The following is a 17,500-nucleotide window of genomic DNA, read 5'->3' on the forward strand; positions in this document are numbered from 1 at the left end:
ACATTTTCGAGCACTGTTTATTGTTGCTCTGCATAGGCTACTTGGAATCTAATATTGTCTCTTTGATCTCCTGCTATATATTTTGTTACCATGGTGAGCAAACAACTGCAGGTTGCTAGGATATGCAAATCCGGAAAGGTATTCAGTGGAAATGCAAGACATGCATAAAGCAGGCTTAACAGGATTGGAAGTGTGTTTATTTGTCATGCTGCTGAGTTGATTTGCTTCTGCTTATTGCTGTTGGCTCTGCAAGCTCTGCAAGAGTGGGTCAGTGAACACATACTGTAGGGGATGGATGAGCGAATGACTGCATACGTGAGTGAATATGTAAGTGAATGAGTGAAATTAATCTATACTGTAGGTACAGTAGACCAATAAGTGTGAGTTGGATGGGTAGGTTTTGAGTGACTGACTGAATTAATGGGACAGCTACATTATGTGAGTGAGTGAGTGAGTGAGTGAGTGAGTGAGTGAGTGAGTGAGTGAGTGAGTGAGTGAGTGAGTGAGTGAGTGAGTGAGTGAGTGAGTGAGTGAGTGAACGGGTAAATGAGTTGACTTGGTAGGAAGGTTTTGTTTGTGAGTTGAGTGAGTGAACAGGGGCTCATGATGACCTCTCTGTAACCCCAGTGCAAATTGCACACTTGGTTGAATTGGCTTATGACTCGTGAGTGAGTGGGTAGGTAAGGAGATGAGTGACTGAATGAAAGGGATGACTGATTAAATGAGTGAGTTGAATGATTGAATGAGTGGGTGGGTAAGTGATTTAGAGAATGGCAGGTGAACAAGAGAGGAAGTCAAGCAGTGGCGGAATAATTGCTCACAGGGCCCCAGGTTCCCCTCCATACACCTTGCCAAGATCCAAATACCTCCCCCAGCACCAATACAAGAGGGTCCTGCCTTGAGGTCAAGTCAGCAGCAAGTGAGTGCACTGTAAAACATTGCAGCCAGTTAAACATAAAAGTTAACTCAACCCGAGAAAGCCTTGAGTTGAGTTAAGTCTCGAGTTGAGTTGACTTACAAACTTAAAACAGCAGGGCAACTCACCATTTTACGTTTAACTGGCGTTCAATGTTTTACAGTGTGAGTGAGCTGAGGGAGAGAATGAGAGTGAGTGAGTGAGCTAGTGAGTCAGCAGATGAATACATTAAGCGAGCATGATGTTTGGCATTAGAAAATGACAGCGTTTGCCTGAGTGTGAACATCATGCAGTGTGGGACAGGTGTTGCCAGAAAAAAATATTAAGAGCTGACCAGGGGTCCGTTTCTCGATTCTTGTCGTTGCTAACCGTCTTAAGACTGTCTTAAGACCGTCTTAGCGTTCCCTTGGATTTAGTGGTGAGCTGTTAAGAAGAGTGGGTTCGGGATGGGGTGTGAACACTGAGGTTCATCCGATCAGAATGAGAATAAATGCTGGAGCCAGTATTGCAGTCCTTTTCTTCTTTATTAATAAATCATCCTAACATAACCTTGTAATTAAGCATGTGTGTGGTTTCTGTAATAAAACAGAATAAATAAAAACATATTAACATAAGGCAATGACCTTACACTGTCATCGTACATGAGGCAACATAAGGCTAGCTCCATCTTGGAAAATTACTGTCTAACATGTGGCTCACACTAGTGGGCTAAATCCCAAAAGGACAGTAACAAACACTTAGGGAAATCACACAGCATAATATGACATTACAATCATACTAAACAAAGCAAGATACAAAATGGGCTCATCTTAATTAAGTAAAGACAAGTACAGAACCGAAATGGCTTACAGACAACTTAGCAGCTTAACTAAAATGACTGACAATGACAAAGCATACATGCTAAGCTAATAGCAAGTACAAAACGGTTAGCTACAGTTAGCTTCATTTCCATTACTCATAAATCTTAACAACATGAAGCTACAACAAATACTGACAAATATAAATGACAGCAAACTACTCACGGGATCATGGACGCACACAAACACGAGTGTCAGGCGAGTAAAGTGTCCGTGGCACCAACAGAAAAACCGAACACTCCACTGCCGAGTGAACCGGAGTTTGAGGGAAAAAACTAAAGCTTCTAGAAAGACGTGCCTGGAGTCACATGACCACGTAATGTCCATATATGGCACATAGAGTAATAACAGTCATTTAACCCTTACCTTTCTAACAACGCCGCCCCCAAATTTACTCTGTAAATTTGCCCAACAAGGAAAAACAATACGTAAACAATCCTGTAGGGGGAAAAAAGGGTTAGTCAGTCTTATCTTCAGGCAGGGCTGGCAGGCGAACCAGTCTGGAAACAGGTCGGGTGTAGTCGCGGTCCTTCACTCGAACCGTGGCCGATCGGACCCTCCCATCAGCTCCGGCAGTAGTGTGGGTTACCACACCCACAGGCCACAGGGCCCGAGGCAGGTGCTGATCGACGATCATCACAACTGTCCCAGTCTGGAGGTTGTCTGTCTCCTTGGTCCACTTGCTTCGTGGCTGAAGGGTCGGCAGGTACCGCCGAATGAAGTGAGACCAGAAATGGTCTGTCAGGACTTGACTGTGTCGCCAGCGTTTCCGGGTTAGCAGCTCCGATGCAGGATAGACTACTTGAGGTAGTGAGGAGTCTGGTCGTCCCATCAGGAGGCTGTTCGGAGTGACTGGGTCCACATCAGCCACATCAGATGACGCATAGGCAAGGGGCTTTGAGTTCAGTATCCCTTCTATCTCAGTCAGGACTGTTCTCAGTGTCTCTTCCGTGACAGACTGACTGCCAAGCGTCACGTGGAGGGCTGATTTCAGAGACCTGATCTCGCGCTCCCAGGTACCTCCGAAATGAGGCGCTCCTGGAGGGTTGAACAGGAACTTGATTTGTTGCTTGGCGAGTAGAGACTGCAGACTCGGTTGCATGGCAGCGTATGCCTCCTTCAGTTCCCTCTGGCCACTCTTGAAATTTGTCCCCTGGTCAGACAACAACTCGTGAGGTTTCCCCCTCCTGGAGACAAACCGGCGGAGTGCCATGAGGAACGAGTCGGTGTCAATACTACTCAGCAGGTCGAGGTAGACTGCCCTCGTAGTCAGACACTTAAAAATCACTCCCCATCTCTTCTCACTGCGTCGACCCACCCGGATGATGAAGGGCCCGAAGCAGTCAACTCCGGTTGAGTGGAACGCTGGCTTGAAGAGTCTGAGACGAGACGGAGGCAGGTCGGCCATGCGTGGGACCTCTGGCTTGCCGCGCCACAGTTGACACTGTGTGCAGTAGTGCTGATGTCTCTTGATGGCCTCCCGGCCTCTCAGAATCCAGAACTTCCGTCTCAGCCCAGCGAAGAGTCTTTCTGATCCGGGATGACGCAGCTCTTCATCATACTGCTTGATCAGAAGAGTGGTGAGGTGATGTTTAGGGTCTAGTACTACAGGGTGTACTTCTTCCAGATCCAGAACTTCTGCACGACGTAGACGACCACCAACCCTTATTAGACCATCTGAGTCCAACTCAGGTGCAAGCTCGAGGAGTCTACTTGTGGAAGGCACTGGTTTCCCTGAAGTGAGGGCTTTGACGTCTTCAGAGAAGGTAGATGCTTGTGCATCTCGATAGAGGCAAAGTTCAGCCTCTCTGTAGGTTTCAGCTGAAGGGCTGCCCTGCTGGTTGGCCGCCCCGTGTAGCCCCTGCGCTGTGGCCTCGACCAGGTCTTGAAAGGTCTGATACTGTGTGATGTCTGGCACAGGATGGTTTGTGACTACATGAGCACAGGATATCGGCTTCCTTTCCTCCACGTCGGGGGTAACCAATGTGGTCTGGGGTGGTACGGGCCAGTTATTAGGGTGTTCCAGCAGAAAGGCAGGACCTTGACTCCAGTGGGATGGCTCTGCCAGCTGGGAGAGGGTCTTACCCCGCGTTAGGTCATCAGCTGGGTTGGCCTCGGATGGGATGTAGTGCCACATTTGGAGGTCTGTGAGCTCCTGGATTTCTGCAATCCTTGTGCCGACAAAGACTTTGTATCGACACGAGTCGGAGGTGATCCAGGTCAACACAGTGGATGAATCGGTCCACATATGAACATGGCGAATGTCCAGCGTGAGCTCTGTCTTGAGTGTTCTTGCCAGCTGAGCCCCTGTAAGAGCTGCGCAAAGCTCTAGCCTGGGCATGGACAATCGTCGCTTAGGTGCAACTCTGGAGCGGGCTGATAGGAAGGCTACCTGTACTTGACCAGCGGTATCCTCAGTGCGAAGGTAGCCCACTGATCCGTAGGCCTGCTCAGAGGCGTCCGAGAATATGTGGATATCTCTCCATGCTGCTGGTGAATCGAGGGCAGCGGTGACGTAGCATCTTGGAAGGGAGATCCTCTCCATGTGCTCCAACTCTCGTTGCCAGATCTCCCAAGCTTGGAGAATGTCGGTTGGCAGTTGGGGATCATCCCAATCCCTCTGTTTCTCCCAGAGCTTCTGGACCAGTATCTTTGCCCTCGTCGTGTACGGGATGATGTAACCCAAAGGGTCATACTGACTGGCCAGAATGCGGTAAATGGTCCGCATAGTGAGGGGCACTTGGCTTTCTGAAGGGCGACACTTGTAAGTCAGCGTATCTGTTTGGCAGTGCCATTGCAGGCCCAGCGTGGACTCCTTGGCGTCTGGTTGTTGGTGGGAAAGCCAGAGCTCTGTGCTAGCTGAGCGGTCGACAGCGGGGAGGTGACTAATGACTTGTGGGTCGTTGCTGGCCCACTGACGCAGAGAGAAGCCTCCCTCTGCCAGTAGCACTCGAAGCTTGTCAACTAGAGCCTTCGCGTCTTCCCTGATGGCGCAGCTCTGCAGCCAGTTGTCCACGTAGAAGTGGTGCTCCACTGCTGTACGGACATCCTCCTGGGGGTCACTGTGATCAGTGACATGCTTTTGTAGGGCGAATGTTGCACAACATGGGCTGCATGTTGTGCCAAAGGGAAGGACATTCCACTGGTAGACCGCTGCTGGGGCCTCACTCTTCAGGTCTCGCCAGAGGAATCGAAGCAGGGGTTTATCCTCAGGCAACAGGCGCACCTGGTGAAACATCCCCTTGATGTCACTGGCGAAGGCGACTGTGTGTTCTCTGAATCGCAGCAACACCCCAAGGAGAGTGGCACCAAGGGTCGGTCCAGCTAGCAGGCATTCATTGAGGTTGCCACCTTGGTAGCGGAAAGAGCAGTTGAAAACCACCCGATGCTTGCCATTGTGGCTGACGAGATGGTGTGGTATGTACCACGACTCAGGAGACTCATCCGGCTTGTCGACTGGCAACCTGGTGACATATCCCGCGTCCTCCAGCTTCTGGATCTCTTCGTTGTACACTTTGGCAAGCTCGGGATCTTTACTCAGGCGCTTCTCAGTTCCTCGCAGTAGTGGCATGACTGCCTGAGGTGGGGCTTTCAACTGTGGTGTGGACTTTCTCCTCAGAAGAGGTGTTGCGTACCTGAGGGTGCCATCCACATCCACTCTTACAGTCTTGGACTGTAGCAGCTCCACTGCTTCCTTGTCACTGCGGGAGCGGACCACCTCCTTCTCACTCCGGTAGGGCAGTACGTCGAGTTGCCATAACCTTTCAACATGTTCACGCAGCTCTAACGAAGGGGGCTTGAGAGTGGTGAACAGGGACTGTTGGGGGGTCAGGCCGTACTGGATTGGTCTTGTTGGTCCTTGCAAGGTCCACCCCAGTCTGCTGCGGATAGCTGCAGGACCACCTGGCGGGCCCAACCGTACTGGCTCGATTGGCGTGATCAAGTCGGGGTGGTCCGAGCCTATCAACAGCATTGGCTGGACGTTGTCGAGTGGCTGGAGTGGCAGGCCTTGAAGGTGGGGGTACTTTCCAAGAAGTTTTGCTACTGGATGGGTGTGTCTGGCTAGGCCAAACTGCTTGGCGGTGAATGCACCCTTGATGGTGAACTTCTTCCTTGGCTGTGAGGCAGATAGCAGTGTGAAGGTGACTCTTGCTCCTGTTATGACCTGAGCGTCGTTCTTCACCGTCCGGAGAGAGAGGGTCTCAGGTTGGCCAACTAAGCCTAGTTGCTCTGCGGCGCCATGTAGCAGTATGGTTCTCTCGGATCCATCGTCTAGGATGGCGTACGTGGTCAGAGTACACGGGCCATTACAGAGGAGCACTTTCACTACTTTCAGAAGCACACTGCTGCTGTGCCCCGGCCTGTCTAAGTACAGGGTCTCAGTTGGGGTCTGGGCCACCGCTGGTGGTTTCTCACCTTGAGTCTGAGGCCTGGAGTTGAGGTCGTGGAGTACAGCCAGGTGTTTGCCCTTGCAGGTCTGACAGGTGGCCTTCAACCGGCACTTGACTGCCTGGTGCTTCCGACCACATCTCCAGCACCGGAAGTTGGTCTTTATCCAGGCTGTCTTCTGCTCATTGTTCAGCAACTGGAAGTTACCGCACTGGTTGAGGTAATGCTTATTGTTGTCACAATAGGGGCAGTAGATCTTGGCTGCCTCGCCGGCAGCTTCAGACGCTGGCTCAGATGTAGGAGGCGTGGCTGGTGGGGTGCTTGAAGGAGACTGGACTCCCATTAGCACAGTAGTGGTATGTCCCTTTGACTTGCGGTCATACTTCTCCCTTGCTTTCTTGGGTGCATCCCCAGCATCCGCACGCGCTGGCTTGACTTCTGTGCCCTGCACCTCCAGCTCAAACTCAAGCCATTCCGCAAAGTCCCACAAAGATGGCACCGGCTTCTTCTTAGGGTGTACATGCCTCTTGAAGTTGCTACGTAGGTCATGTGGGAGCTTAGAGAGGAGTCTGGCCACATGAGACCCACAGTGCAGTTCAATGGCCCCGTCATCGCCCATTTGGTCCAGCATTCCGACCAGGCCGCGTACCTTCAGACCAAATCTGCGGAATGCTCTGAGATCTCCACTTCTAACATCTGGCTCGTCCATTACCTCGGCTATCCTCCTCAGTGATAACTTATGGGGCTGCCCATAGTGCTCGGTCAGTGAGTGCATGGTGTCACTGTAAGGGTGGCTTGAGTTGCAGTACGAGTCAGCTATTAGTTGTGCATCTTCGAATTTCAAGTGATCCACTAGCACTTGGTATTTGAAGCGTTCAGTGGCGTCTTCGGGTAGAAGGTTCTCTAAGGACAGCTTCAGCCTTGCGAACTGACGTGGATCATCACTGGTGAACTGCGGTATAGTAGGCTTAGGGCCTCTGTACGTTCTCTCCGTTTGTGGTGGGGAAGGGGAGTGAGAACGGCTACTAGCAGGGGAGGGTCGAGACCGTGGAGACTGTGGTGCATTATGCATACTACTGGGCCCATACGAACGGCTGTTGGGGGAGCCGGGTCTGCCATCCTGCTGCTGTAGTTGAGGCTCTTGGGGAGGCTGCTGGCGTGGTGAGTGCAAGTGCAAGCGCTCCAACCCTTGCCTAGCATACTGCAATCCATTTGGTTCCGCTGGCTCACTAACTGGAATTACTGGTGGTGGGCCTTGGGACTGTGCGCCATAACTAGCGTACTGATAGGAGGTTGGCAGCAGATGTGGCGCTGGAGGAGGGTAGGCTGGCATCTGTGACTGGAATGCAGCTGCACTACTATGTTGCGCTGAGTGGACAGGCTGATCAGGATATGCTGCATGAGGTGTGAATGAGAGGTGCTGACGTGGGGTAGAATTAACTGATCTATCCAACCTATCTGTTAGAACCTTAACTGCCTCCATAAGTATCCTGTTCTGTTCACTTAGTGCATGAATGGTGCTGTTTGCTGCTGTATGAGCGGATGCCGCCGCATGACTACTCACTGTGCCTCTGGCTGCGCTGGCAACTCCTACCACCGGTGTGTGCTGAGTAGTGGGCAGGTGGGCTGTAACCTCTCTCTCCTCATCACCACTTCCATCCTCTTCCAGCATACCGTGGTCACTGGCCGAACGACGGTGGGGGGCATAAGACACCTCATAGGCGTCCAGGTGGCCCGGCGGTCGGATGGCGCGGGGAGGGAGACTTGTTGGCTCATACTGATGCTGCTCCTGGCTTCCAAACATCTTGGGTCCTCAGTAATCACCAAATCCCGGGTTTCGGCACCATAAAATGTTAAGAAGAGTGGGTTCGGGATGGGGTGTGAACACTGAGGTTCATCCGATCAGAATGAGAATAAATGCTGGAGCCAGTATTGCAGTCCTTTTCTTCTTTATTAATAAATCATCCTAACATAACCTTGTAATTAAGCATGTGTGTGGTTTCTGTAATAAAACAGAATAAATAAAAACATATATTAACATAAGGCAATGACCTTACACAGTCATTGTACATGAGGCAACATAAGGCTAGCTCCATCTTGGAATATTACTGTCTTAACATGTGGCTTATACTAGTGGGCTAAATCCCAAAAGGACAGTAACAAACACTTGGCGAAATCACACAGCATAATATGACATTACAATCATACTAAACAAAGCAAGATACAAATGGGCTCATCTTAATTAAATAAAGACAAGTACTGAACCGAAATGGCTTACAGACAACTTAGCAGCATAACTAAAATTACTGACAATGACTAAGCATGCCTGCTAAGCTAATAGCAAGTACAAAACGGTTAGCTACAGTTAGCTTCATTTCCAGGACTCATAAATCTTAACAACATGAAGCTACAACAAATACTGACAAATATAAATGACAGCAAACTACTCACGGGATCATGGACGCACACAAACACGAGTGTCAGGCGAGTAAAGTGTCCGTGGCACCAACAGAAAAACCGAACACTCCACTGCCGAGTGAACCGGAGTTTGAGGGAAAAATCTAAAGCTTCTAGAAAGACGTGCCTGGAGTCACATGACCACGTAATGTCCATATATGGCACATAGACTAATAACAGTCATTTAACCCTTACCTTTCTAACATGAGCGTCGCTGTCGAGAGAGAGTTGAGTCACTCGTATGAAGGACTTTGCTAATGACGATAGCAAAGACGCTTTCGAGANACGGACCACAGAACTGGTGGTTTTCTGTGTTGGTTCACTGTGGTGTACTAGCATGGCTACTGTAACAACAAAGTTCACAGCCAATCTCTCAAGTACTAACTTCTCAGAGGTGGGCGTAACCTTGCCTGATCATCATCGACTTTTGAATCTCTTCCAGACTGACCAAGAGCATAACAATTAACATTTCCTAAACGGCATGGTTGACCTGCCACCTTTGGTTTGCTACTGGTTGTTCCCTTCCGGGCAAAGTGGGAGGAGTTACCAATTTTTCTATGTTTGTATTGCTCCTGGCCTGATTAGAAGCTACGCTGAAGGTGTTGTCTCATTAGGAGGGTGTGGCCTGGCTAGACGTAACCTACATCTATCTATCAAATGCCTTGAATGTTACTGGAGGAAGCTCCAACCAATCAGACCCCTCATTTGATTAGGTCTGAAACTAAAACTCTATATGATATTGTAGTTCACTCACCAGTGCCATTACACGAAAAGGTTCTTTGTATGCCTCCACTCAATCATATTGTTGGAAAAGCGCAACTTTTCATTGGTCAATTCAGGAATGACCGTGAAAGCAAAGAGAAGGCCCAGGCTTTGTAACTCACCAAGTGGCAAATTGCACTATCGAACTTGGACACTCATTTACATTATGTCGGATATTCAATTATATTTTGTCCTCCATGTCTATATTGCATTCATGATGTACTGTCCGCTCTCTCTCTCTCTCTCTCTCTCTCTCTCTCTCTCTCTCTCTCTCTCTCTCTCTCTCTGAGTAGTTTTATGTTTCCTCCAGCTTGTTATAGGATCGCCTTGCAAATTAAATTCTCCTCTGCGGGAGGTCATACATATACAGGGGTTGTTAAACAAGCCAAGCCATGGGCCCGCCGGGCATTAGAGAGGATCTATGAATGGTTTTAGAAACACACTGTCCTGTCCTGTCATTTCAGCTGTGTTGTAAAGAACTTCAGGTCATTTGGACGGGGGCACTAAATCAAGTCGCCTGAATGGCTCGAAGTTTTCATATCCTGACTTTGTAATGAATCCCTTCTTTTTTTATCACTTATCAGTTTTTGAAGTCGCTACGTTTTATCTCTCTCCATTACTTCCTCCGTTTACAAGGCGCACGTCTGGCAGACCCATTCTTCTCCCGCGTCGCGTCTCGTCTCGCTCCATTTATCATCCACACGTCACGTCCTGGCTGTCTCCCCGTGTTTAACGCGTCCGCTTCATCATGGCATCTTTGTGTTTACCACTGTCTCCAGGGCTGTGTCTGCCCTCCACCCCTTGCTCCCTACTTGCCTCGCTGTCTTTGCTGTTCTCCCACTCTCTTTGTGTCTGCATTTGTTTTATCATTTTTGCTCTTGTTTCCCTACTACTCTCTGTCTCTGTCTGTCTGTCTGTCTGTCTGTCTGTCTGTCTGTCTGTCTGTCTGTCTGTCTGTCTCTCTCTCTCTCTCTCTCTCTCTCTCTCTCTCTCTCTCTCTCTCTCTCTCTGATGGGGCAAGCCAAGTTGTGCATTTGGAAATAACAGACTGGAGGAAGAGGGGTGTCTCGGGGACCGGGTGGGAATGTTCAAGGCCCTGGTTGAGTCCAGGATCACGGTACAGCATGCCTACTATCAGGCTATAGACAACCTTGAACTCTTTGATGAGAAGTGGTGTGTGGATAAGGGGGTGTGGACGGCTCATTGCGGGTGGTGGGTTAAGTTTTCTTTGGTAAGGGGTTGGTTTTAATGGGGTAGGGTAGGGTGAGTTGGGAGGTGGGATTTTTTGGTGGATGTGTGGACCATGGTTGGTTCAATAAAGGGATTAAAATATCTCTTTCTCTCTTTCTCTTTCTCTCTCTCTCTCTCTCTCTCTCTCTCTCTCTCTCTCTCTCTCTCTCTCCCCCATACATCTAAGACATACTATCTGTGCCCGTTTTTTTTGTTTTGTTTTCTCCATTGTGTGCCTCTGGGTTTCACTCTCTCATTTTTTCTTCTTTATAAATCTTTCACTCTCCTCTTCACCCCTTATGTTTCTCTCTGTGTCTTCTTTCTTTGTTTTTACTGGGATGGACTTTTTTTCTTCATGTCACTCTCTCCCTCTATCCTTCAGTTCTTCACTATGTTTCCCCTCCTTCTCATCCTCTCTCTGTCTGTCTCTTCTAGCAGCAGCTGTCCATGCTTTTTTTTTCTCTGAGATCAAAGTTTTTACCAATTCCTTTCCATTTCTCCATCTATGGTTTTTGTTTCTTTTTTATTTATTTTATTTATGGTTTTTGTTTCTTTGTACTGGATTTTCCCTCTTCTCATTCTCTGTCTGTCTGTCTGTCTCTTGATCCTCTGCAGCAGCAGTTTGTACTCGTATTTCTCTTTTCCTTTCAATATTCCACTCTCTCTCTCTCTCTCTCTCTCTCTCTCTCTCTCTCTCTCTCTCTCTCTCTCTCTCTCTCTCTCTCTCTCTCTCTCTCTCTCTCTCTCTCTCCTGCCCCTCTGTAGTACCAGCCGCTGACCGCAGCTCTGTGTCCGTCCCAGTCAGCACTCTTTCCTCAGTACTCTATTCTTTCACTTTCTCCCTCTATATATGTTCTTTCTCTTTACTACTCCATCTTTCTCATCATTCTGTGCCCATCCATCTTTTCTCTTCTGTGACCCCCTCCCTCTGCAGCAGCAGGCCCTGAGTACAGCTCTGTCTCAGTCCCAGCCAGTACTCTTTTCTCAGACCTCTTTCCTTTCACTTTCTCCCTCTATGCATCTTCTTCTCTTTACTGTTCCATCTTTCTCATCATTCTGTGCCCCCCCCCTTTTCTCTCTGCAGCAGCAGCCCCTGAGCGCCGCCCCCTCCCAGTCTCAGCCGTCCCCGCTGCCCAAGCCGGTCACCTCCTCCATCTCCTCGGTGCACCACCTACCCCGGCCGGCCCACACGCCGCACTCCACCTCCCTGCCCAGCTGCCCCGGCCGCGGGAAGATGGCCAAGTTCCTGGACCCGGAGGACATGACCTCGCGGGACTACTACTTTGACTCCTACGCCCACTTTGGCATACACGAGGTGAGGGGTTTGGCTTGGCACCCCCAGATGAATTATGTCGTAGTTCAGTATTATTGCAGTGAAAAGTACTGTAAAAATAATGTCTGGTCTATAAGCTGCACCTGAATATGAGATGCACCCACACCTTTGTATATACTTTAAGCCCGCTCCTCTGTGTAAGCCACAGGTTGTATCATGGGATATTTACAAGACATTAAGTCCCCTCACTTTGTGCTTGAAACATGTAATAATCCATTCATTAGCAGCATCATGGTATAATTTGCAGGGTTTCAAACCATGAAAAAAAAAGTACCAGCTGATAGGCCGGAATTTACAGTAGAGGCAGAGAAGAGTCACAATCATACACATATAGGCCTATCTGGAGGATGGGTTGAGCAACTCTGACACTGAATGCACATTCTCTGACTGTTTCTAACTGTACTCTATGCTGTGTTCATGTTCTACCATTCGACTTTAATCTGCTGTTTTCATAGCATAGTATTTTTTATATCAAGCTACCCCAGGTGAAAAACCCATATACTTAAAGTGTACTTTTTTTGACCGTACTTAGTACAAAGTGTACTATTTTCGGCGATTTAAAGTGCGCTTCATTGCACTATTAGTGCGCTGAAGCACTACTAAAGCAGTACTTCAGCACACTTGCAGCACACTGAGGATGCTAAATTGGCACCGCTTTTGGACAACTTCAAGTGCACTACAAGCATACTTTTGAAAGTATGCTCCAAACACGCTTTTCATGCATTCGTATGGCATTAATAGTGTGCTTGAGTACACTTCTATAACATTTTATTGTTACTAGAAGTACAATAAAAGTATGTTAACTTCATGCTTCTTTGGACTACATTGGAACATTTTAAGTCTGTAAAAAGTATATCATATTAAGTATTGTAAATATATAACAGGTATGCTTGAAGTATATTTACAGTACACTCCCAAGTACATGAAATAATATAAATGTAATACTACAATCTATGCTGGTCCTCAGAGCTTGTACATTACACACAGCCACATGTCACAGTAGTGATACAGTATGCATGCCTAGCACGACTGACATTTACAATCATTTCATTGTTACAGAGATTTCAGATACACATCTCACTTCATATCAATCTTGTTCCACCTTCCTGCATTTGATCATTTGAATTGATTACTAATGAAGACCCTTCAATCTTTGATTGGACAACTAGTTCCAACTTACCTCACACCATGATATTATGGGAAGTGTGAGCCTATATATACCAGAACTGATACGTGACCATCATAATGACGGTGGGAACATGGTAATTTTTTGTGTACCACTTTAAATTTTTAAAACTCCTACAATAAACACAGAATATAACAATGAGTAATATTTTCATGCAAACCAAAGATATTCCTTAGAGGTCAATGGCTTTCTGTTTGAGAAATTGAGCTCCAAGAAGTGCATTACATGATGGTACATGCATGATGATGCATGATGGGTAAATGCACTTTGTGTAAGCACACTTTGAATATATTTGGATGAAGCACAATCATGGTGCACTTAGAAAAAGTATACTTCCAATATGTTGAAGTGATTTACTTTAAAGCGCACTATAGAAAATCACACTTCGAAGTCACTTGGGTGAAGTATAATCAAAGTGCACTTAAAAAAAGTGCAATTGCAATATGTTATTAAAAAATACACTTTTAGTAAGTTCACTATTAGAACACTATTAGTATATTCCTCTAAATACACTTTAGCCAAACATCTTCTAAGTGCACTTTATGTATGGTTCGCAAAGTGTACTTTCTTTGAGAGCAACTTAATTACATCTAATTTTAAGTACACTTTAAATAAGCATATTGTAAACATACTTTTTCTTAGCACAAAAAGTGTGAGTGCGCTTTTAACATGCTAAGTACACTTCAGTTGTGCTTTTATTGTACTAAATTGAACCACTTTTTCACCTGGGACATATTGTATCATTTTTGTAACCTATATGTAAATCTCAACATTTGGATGAGATGTTTGGATTAGATCTATGCACAATAATGTTCGATGTTAGCCTTAATCTTTGTCATAATCCCAAGGTAATGTTGGACTCACCGGAACTCCTCAAAGTGACATGACAACCATATCTTATCGCCTACTGATTCAATGGGGCTAATTCACAGTTATTGCTTTGTCCATATGCCTTGTTAGTTCTTGTCGTGTCGCAAAGTGTGAGTTTTTGACATTTGTGATTGGATCGAAGCACATTCAGAAAGGCAGTGCATTTTTTCGCTCGGCATTACAATACCAAATTACCCTAAATGCTAGCGTAATCAATCGTTGACCATTTTAACAAAGCATGACATTTTGTTTATCATGCTGTTATTGACTGCCCACTACTCTCCCTATTCAACTTCAGCACACCCACACAGTCAGAAACACACATAGGCCTACAGTGCATACACAGTGTCATGTCGAGCAGAATAGAAAATACATTTGCAGTTGTATTTCAGGGCTCACATTATTAACTGATTTTCATCTCTGTTTGATCAGTCTGTGTGTGTGTGTGTGTGTGTGTGTGTGTGTGTGTGTGTGTGTGTGTGTGTGTGTGTGTGTGTGTGTGTGTGTGTGTGTGTGTGTGTGTTTAATATTGTGTGCATGTACGTGCAGGGGCCTGCATATGTATGTATTAGATTATGCATGTATGCATGGGCTTCCCTTCCCTTTGATCATGTGTCCAAATGATGTTTACATAGGTTCATACACAATTCGAACCAAAATCCCTTTTATTCTAACATGGTCCTCTACCGGAGATATATTGATGATATCGTCCTGGTTTGGAGAGGCACACCTGCACAATTAGATGCGTTTTTGGCGTATGCCAACTCCACCACTAGCTATCTGTCCTTTACAATGGAGTCGGACTTTAAGCAGATTCACTTTCTAGATCTGACCATATTCAAAGATGACAACTGCGTTCTACAGACAACCATTTATCGCAAACCTTTGAGTCGCAATACACTCCTACATGCTGAAAGTAACCATCCCACCCATTTAAAACGCAACATCCCCACGGGCCAATTTCTGCGTCTTCGTAGAAATTGCAGTTCCACCGCGGACTTTAAAGTAAAAGCTGTGGAACTGTCAGAGCGCTTCCAGCAACGCGGCTATCCACAGCCAGACATCGACCAGGCCTACGAAAGGGCAATGCATACAGATCGGTCAACGCTGTTATGCAAATCTACAAAAAAACAAAAAACCTTTAAAATCGGGTTTTCCACTGGTTATTCCCCAGCAGCTGGACGGGTTAAGAATATTATTCGCAAGCATTGGCATGTACTACAAAGTGATTCTGCTTTAAATGAGTTTTGCTCTGAACCACCGACTTTTACTTTCAGACGCGCCCGCAGCATCCGTGACCGCCTTGTACATTCAGATATGAACACACCATCTCCCACAACCTGGCTTCCCAGTCCACCCATAGGCTTTTATAAATGTGGTAACTGCTCACACTGTTCAAACTCCACAAACTCTAAATATTTTTGCCATCCGCGCACAGGGCAACGATATAAAATATCGTCGTTTATTACGTGTAGCAGCACACATGTCATTTATCTATTGAAATGCCCATGTGGCCTTGTTTACGTCGGCCAAACGAAACGACAATTAAAATTGAGAATAGCCGAGCACAAAACTGCTATTCGCACAAACAACACCACATATGCCATGGCAAGACACTACATGGAAGCCAAACATGGGTCACCGGCCTCACTTAAGTTTTGGGGCATAGAACGTGTTGTCACTCCACCTAGAGGTGGAGATGTGATTAAAAAACTCTTATGCAGAGAAGCTTTTTGGATATATACGCTGAACTCACTCGAACCCTCTGGCCTCAATGAGGAGCTGAGTCTGTCTTGTTTTCTGTAATGTTAGAGCGATATACACCTAAAGTTATGATCCTGTACCTTAACTGGTGTTAATGGTCTACTCTTAAATCTGGTGGGCTATATGTTTATTTATTTATTTTTCAATTATAGGGCTTTTGGGATTCCTTTCTTGTTTCCTCCCTTTCATATGTAATTTTATTTATATTTATTTATATTTGCATCTTTATATGTGCATTGTTTTTGTTTTTGTAAATAGTTTGTGGGTGTGGGCAACCTGAGTGAGACCTTGGGAGAAGGACCAATAGCCTAATGCCACGGTGCTACACCTGCTGAATCAGGGCCTCAGATAACTAGGCTCTTCTCTCCATTCCACTCATGGACTCTGATGAAGATGGTCTAACCATCGAAACGTTAGTCATGTTGTGCACTTGAATAAAAACACAAAGAAATACATCTGTGCTGCTCCGGTGTTGTCCTTCAAGTGAAGATGTTTACATAGGTGTCAATTTCTCCACCCTCTCTCTCTTTCTATCGCTCTTTCTCTCTCTCTCTCTCTCTCTCTCTCTCTCTCTCTCTCTCTCTCTCTCTCTCTCTCTTTCTCTCTCTCTTTCTCTTTCTCTTTCTCTCTCTCTCTCCCTCTCTCTCTCTCTCTCTCTCTCTCTCTCTCTCTCTCTCTCTCTCTCTCTCTCTCTCTCTCTCTCTCCAGGAGATGCTGAAGGATGAGGTTCGGACGCTGACCTACCGGAACTCCATGTACCACAACAAGCACGTCTTCAAGGACAAGATCGTGCTGGACGTGGGTAGCGGAACTGGCATCCTGTCCATGTTCGCTGCCAAGGCCGGTGCCAGGCACGTGTACGGGGTAAGAAGGGAACAGATCTGTGGCCCAGGCAGGGGGGGGGCACTCGGCGGGTGATAAGAGGGAAGGGCTGGCATCCCAAAAATACACACAGACACCCATTTGGCATGCCAATTGGGAGTACTATGCAAAGCTGCCACCTGTGCAATGCTGCCACCCACTTGGCATGCCAATTGGGAGTACTATGCAAAGCTGCCACCTGCAAATCGTCTGTTTACGTAATATTTTTAGGTGTTTCTGTTCTTGGCTTTGTCTGTTCCTGTGGCCATTTTGTGCTGGGTTATCTTCACGCACTTTGGCACGGCAGATGGAGCGCATCACTGTTTGTTATGTGATGAAGTACAATGATGTGCTTGTGAATATGATATGATGTCTGTGCATGTATGTCATATTGTGGCTGTTCATACCCAGATTTATGAATAGATACTTTATTTATCCTAAAGAAACAAAGTGCATTCCCTAGCCTATACTGTATGTAGCCTGGTAAAAACATGCATCTCACACTACACTCTATATTGGGTCTGGCTGTGGTTCCGTGGACAGTCGTTTTGTTCACTATTTGGTCATGCAAGCACACATGAAAAAATGCAGTGTTAATTCAGCAATTACAGTAGAGAATGGATTTAACATCTTCCACAGTGTATTTGGTCCTGGGGTTCTCTCTAAGTGTTTTTAATTAACACTTAACATTTTTTTCTGTGAAACTGCCATAAATAAACATGTCAACGGAATCACATTCTGCCCCTGAATGCAGTGTATTTTGAAAAGTCTTTTTTTGGGGTACTTTTACACAGACACATTTAGGCAAAACTGCAAGACAAGAGCGCTGTTCAATTTTGCTGGGCTGGGCAAAGCGGAAGTGTGGTGTGGTTTGT

The 17,500-nt window shown here is 46.6% G+C and overlaps 1 protein-coding gene across 1 annotated transcript in view; it reads left to right on the top strand.

The window, feature by feature from the left end:
• Positions 1-17,500, top strand: part of LOC134447111 (protein arginine N-methyltransferase 8-B) — a 66,425-nt gene that overhangs the window by 11,014 nt on the left and 37,911 nt on the right. Inside the window, exons 3-4 of the mRNA XM_063196393.1 lie at positions 11,696-11,926; positions 16,473-16,628. Coding sequence (XP_063052463.1) covers positions 11,696-11,926; positions 16,473-16,628 — 387 coding nt within the window. The remainder of the gene's footprint in view (positions 1-11,695; positions 11,927-16,472; positions 16,629-17,500) is intronic.

This window comes from Engraulis encrasicolus, chromosome 4 (assembly GCF_034702125.1).
Source record: "Engraulis encrasicolus isolate BLACKSEA-1 chromosome 4, IST_EnEncr_1.0, whole genome shotgun sequence".
NCBI classification, from domain to species: Eukaryota; Metazoa; Chordata; class Actinopteri; order Clupeiformes; family Engraulidae; genus Engraulis; species Engraulis encrasicolus.